A 5,250-nucleotide genomic window follows, 5' to 3' on the forward strand; every position below is an offset into this window, starting at 1 on the left:
ACTGGGTTTCAACATTGCGACTGTTTCGAAGTTATGGTAGTTTAGTACATGCGTCAAGCTATTTGAATGCCAATCGCGACATCTGCCAATGGTACTGAACGGAGGGAATATCAAATTGAAATTTGTCCGGATTTTGGCGACGCACCCTGTACATATATCTGTCTGATAAACATCGGATCTTTATTTATTAAGAACTTATTAACTATTGCGAATCTCGCAAAATGGTAAAAGACTTTTCTTTTTAGAATAACTCTATCTGCCTACGAGCGGTGATACGATCCTTATCAGACACCCTGTATATATACAGGAAATACGGTAGTTGCGAGACACTCTGTATACATTCTGTATACTCTCTGTAAAAATCTTAATATCAAAATGTCAAGGTTATATTTCTTGAATTAAAAGCATTTAAAGATAACAAATCAGATCGCCTGAAATTCGCNCGCTCAGGTGCGGGACAATGCTAAAGACGCAAACAGTGTTGCCCCTCTTTTGTCAATAAAGCGTATGTGGGATATATATAAATATATCCCACATATATAGCAAGTAATATTACAGAAATATCAGTAAAATTGCAATATACTAGTAATATTAAATATTATAATACAATATTACAATAATATTATCGATATATTACATTTATATATAATATTTAATTATTACGGTAATATTGTATTGCATCGTAAGAGAGTCCTGGACCTTCCTGTTATACCGATTGAACAAGTAATTCGTATTTTAAATTGCATTTTGCATTTATTGCTCGGATAGAAATACGGCTCTACAGAATAAAAGAAAATAATAAAATTAATCTCGGATACTTTTGATAGTACACAACTTTTGTTAAGATTTTGATATATTAAAAAGTATTGGAGTTTGTAATAATGTACGACTATCTAATGAGAGTTCAGGAGAGTGATATGGTATTAATATATGAAGCAAATCTGTAAGAGCCGATCGACTTATATATATATATATATTATGTTTAACAGTAGCCCAATGTACTAACTTTAACGTCAGATGATCACTGTCACTATTATTGCAATTGTTATTATCATTATTATTGATATATTGTTATATTGTATTATTGATGTATTGTATTATTGTTATTATTAATATCATCATTAGTGGTGATGTTATTGTTATTATTTAATAACAATAAATAGTTTAATAATAATAATAAATCGTACGATATATTAAATATATTAAACATATGTCAAGGACATGTTCTTGAGTAATAATCGAAAGTTTTTAACCGTCGTTCGCTTTTCATTAAAAAGTTATGATCTTAAAAAATTGTATCAAGGTTACGTGCACTGTTTACGTCAACGTGTATACTGTCTAAATACATTTAAATATGCATATTTTTATACATAGAAGATTTACAAAGAAAATATTACAAGTACGTTCAATTATTTATATATAGAACTTTAGAAAAAACTTCGATGTAATAAACAAGAACGCGTGAGAATTCATAGGTACAAGAAACACTAAACAGTGAAGCTGGTAAATATGTAACCATTTAGTAGAAACATTCACGTACTATGTTTATGTTGTAAGCGTGTAGGCAGAGAGGCAGGAGCTCCGCCAGATAGAGTGCGTTCGGGGAGCGCGCTATCGCGCAATAGACGCTAACGCTGACAGGCGTGTTCGAGGAGGCTAAAAGAAGCTCATGCTTTTGAGCTGCCCNAACGTTACTTTAGTGAAATTATTAAATATGGCTGACCAAAGAAAAAGAATGATGAATATTTTATTACTTGTTTTAAGAGAATTAGAAAATTCATCTTCGTCGTCTGATAGCGAAGAAGATTTAGATGCTCTTATTAATTTGAATGTAACATATCGAAAGAGAATTNCAAGGCTAAAGAATTATGTGGAAGAGNTCATACCAAGATGGAGAAGCNAAGANTTTAAAGTACATTTTAGGTAAATAATTTATTATTTGTTTTTCAATTTATCTTCAAATATATCTATTAATACGATAACTTTCATATCAGTACGATAAAAACTTTGTGTCATGCTTGTTTATAGTTTAGAGGTTAGCACTTTTTTGTGCTAACCTCTAGATTATAAAGCATAAAAGTAAGTGTTTTTTCTAATTTTTATTTTTTTTTTTTAATTTTTATAGGATGTCCAGAAACACTTTTGAGTTTGTGCTCTCAATAATTGCTCCCAAATTGAAAAGATCCTATCCAGGATTAAATATGCTTTCTCCAGAAAAACAATTTCTTATCGCTATTTGGAGAATGGCTACTCCAGATTCTTATAGGTAATGGAGTAGTATCAGGGGGAAAGTGATTCATATTTACTAATAGTTTAAAATGTTGCATGTTTTATTCATGAGTTTTTCNTATTCTAGATCAATATGTGAAAAGTTCGACGTGAGTCGATCAACTGCTTTGTTGACAACACGACGAGTGACAAAGATCCTTGCAGATTTGGCACCAATATTCATTAAATGGCCCACAGGAAACAATGTTCAAGAAGTTTGGGCAAGTTTTGAAGCAATAAGTGGTTTCCCAAAAGTTATAGGAATTATAGATGGCACTCATATAAATATTCCAGCTTCACATATAAACCCAGAAGCCTATGTCAATCAAAAAAAACGTCACTCTATTCATATGCAGGTTTGTAATATGCATCTAATGTATCAGATAAAAGAATTTTTTCTTCTGATGATGTATGTTGTATTTTATATCTTACAGGGAATTTGTGATCACAAGGCTTCTTTCACTCATTGCTACATTGGACATGCTGGTTCTGTCCACGATCAGCGTGTTTTGCGTTTGTCAGAAATTCAGGATGCATTAGGTGATTCAGAAAAATTTCCTGACGACTGCCATTTACTTGGTGATAGTGCATATAAGCTACATGACAATTTAATGATTCCTTATCGCGATAATGGCCATTTAAATGAACGACAAAAAAATTACAATTTCTGCCTTTCCTCAACACGAGCTACTATTGAAAGAGCGTATGGCTTATTAAAAAGTCGATTTCGGTGTTTACTACATTACCTGCCTATGAATCGAACTGATTTAATTGCTGATTTTATACTTGCGTGTTGTGTCTTGCATAACATTTGTATATTAAAAGGTGACGAATTAGATATTCTTTTATTACAAGATGAGGCAGACAATTATGTTCCTCGGCAAGTTGCTGAAAATAATGTACAATCAGGTGAAATCAAAAGAGATTTGATTTGTGAAAGACTTCCAATGAAAATTTAAAAACAATTTTTTATAATGTACTATAAAAATGCAATATAGTTATATTATTTAAGAAANTTTTATGACCTGGTATTTTTTTATATAAACAAATAAATACACAATTATACATTTTATATAAGAATACTTTATTTATGTATTTTATAGTATTACAAATTAAAACATTCAAATAAATACAAAAGAAACAGAATCATATATTAATATTAAGGTCCCTCGTTCCTTACTTCAATCATTTTTGTTTAATGACATAACTGAATCAATGCGCGTGCGAAGAATTCTTGTGTTATAAATTCAAATAAAAAGATATCACACATATTACTCACAGAGTAGAATATTTGTGATAGATTTTGTGTACTTGTAAAATTGTCTACAATTGAACACATGTATTTACTCACTAAAATGTCAGTAAAATATGACAATTATAAAAACAAAAACAAACGTTACGTTGACTCTTTAAAAAAAAAGATTTTGGTAAAAAATTACATACATAACATTGTTAATACTTAATATTGTTAATATATATGCAAACATAATATTGCACATAAAAAGCTATTATTTTACNATCTCCATAAAAAATAATAACAGTTTTATATTCTCATCAAAGACTTAAAAATCTTATTTTAGATATCAGTCTTATGAACACTTACTAAAACTATTATACTACATATCACAGATGTAATAACTATTATTCAATTTATCGCAAGAACTAAAAATCTTATAATTATCAATATTAAAAATTAAATATTAAATTATACAGAAATATTGAGAAAAGCAGTATAAGAGATGTACATATTACATAACGAAATACAATATAAATTGCACAAAACAATGTATAAAATAAAAATAATTTATCAAAAATAAAATGAATTATTTTGTACTATATTTTAAAGCCAGTATTCGAAGTCATATCTTATATTTAAGATCGTCTTTAGTTTATCTTCAGATGCTGTGCAGCCAATGAGACGACTCGTATATCATCTAAAGATGATTTAAAGATCTTAAATATAGAAACATAAGACCTGACTATAAATATCAGTCTAAGTTTGTTTTATCTTTGTTTGCTTTAGTTAAAAANTCTTAAAGTTTGTCTAATAATTTCTGCATAAAACTCAGCATTTCTTTTCGAAATTCCATTTTTTCTTTGTGTTTCTGATCTTTATTCTTTTCTGCCATCTCTCGACTTTTAAGAATTGATTCGGCTATTTTCGATGTATCTTCTTGTGCCTTACGCTTCCGACTTGGATTACGTAAATCATTGTTANATGAATTTATAGACAAACTACTTGATTCGCTATCAGATTTTGGACTAGAACGAATACCACTTGAAGAAGCTAGTGCTGGAGGCGACATGAAAGGTCGCTCACCAAGTAAAGACTCCATTACATCCATATAAGGCCATGTCCTAGGATTATTACCTGATTTAGCATTATGATCTTTTATAGACTTATAAGTTCTTTTCATTCCATGAAATTTGGAAAGGCACTGAGATCCAGTAACATTATACCCTTTAGCAGATAATGCTGCTGCAATATTNTTCCATACTTTTTTCTGAGACATTTTACCTGATGTGAGGTTATTTTCTTGAAGACGATACTCCTCTATCAAGAGGAGAGTTGCAGCATGAGACCACTTAAATAATGACTNCTTACCATCTTCAGAGATAGCCGATATATTTGCTGTTTCATCCAATTGTAATTTTGCTGTTTCCAGCAAACGAGTGGCAAACATTACATCTAAATGACGAATAATATATTTAGTAAACAAAAATCTTAAATTAATAATATTTTTATTTAAACTTATTTTACTTCCACTATTATGACATTATAACCCCAATCTAACCTATATTTTTTATAACTTATAACAAAACTACATACTTCTATCATTACGTAACTTATTATTAGTTCAAAAAAAGTCTTATAAAAAGCTAACGTCATGTTAAACTATTGTGGAAGTATATTTTACTAAAAAAAAAAAAAAAAAAAAAAAAAAAAAATATTACTTACCGTCCCGTGCACGTTGAGCATCA

General features: G+C 29.5%; 1 protein-coding gene across 1 annotated transcript; it reads right to left on the reverse strand.

The window, feature by feature from the left end:
- Positions 1–4,301: 4,301 nt before the first annotated feature.
- On the reverse strand, positions 4,302–4,952 carry LOC109861416 (zinc finger and SCAN domain-containing protein 29-like). The gene has a single exon (XM_020441053.1). It carries the CDS (start codon positions 4,950–4,952, stop codon positions 4,302–4,304), a length of 651 nt encoding a protein of 216 aa, XP_020296642.1.
- Between the last annotated feature and the right edge of the window lie 298 nt (positions 4,953–5,250).

The sequence above is a fragment of the Pseudomyrmex gracilis genome, unplaced genomic scaffold, assembly GCF_002006095.1.
Source record: "Pseudomyrmex gracilis isolate BER0280 unplaced genomic scaffold, ASM200609v1 scaffold_747, whole genome shotgun sequence".
Classification (NCBI taxonomy): Eukaryota; Metazoa; Arthropoda; class Insecta; order Hymenoptera; family Formicidae; genus Pseudomyrmex; species Pseudomyrmex gracilis.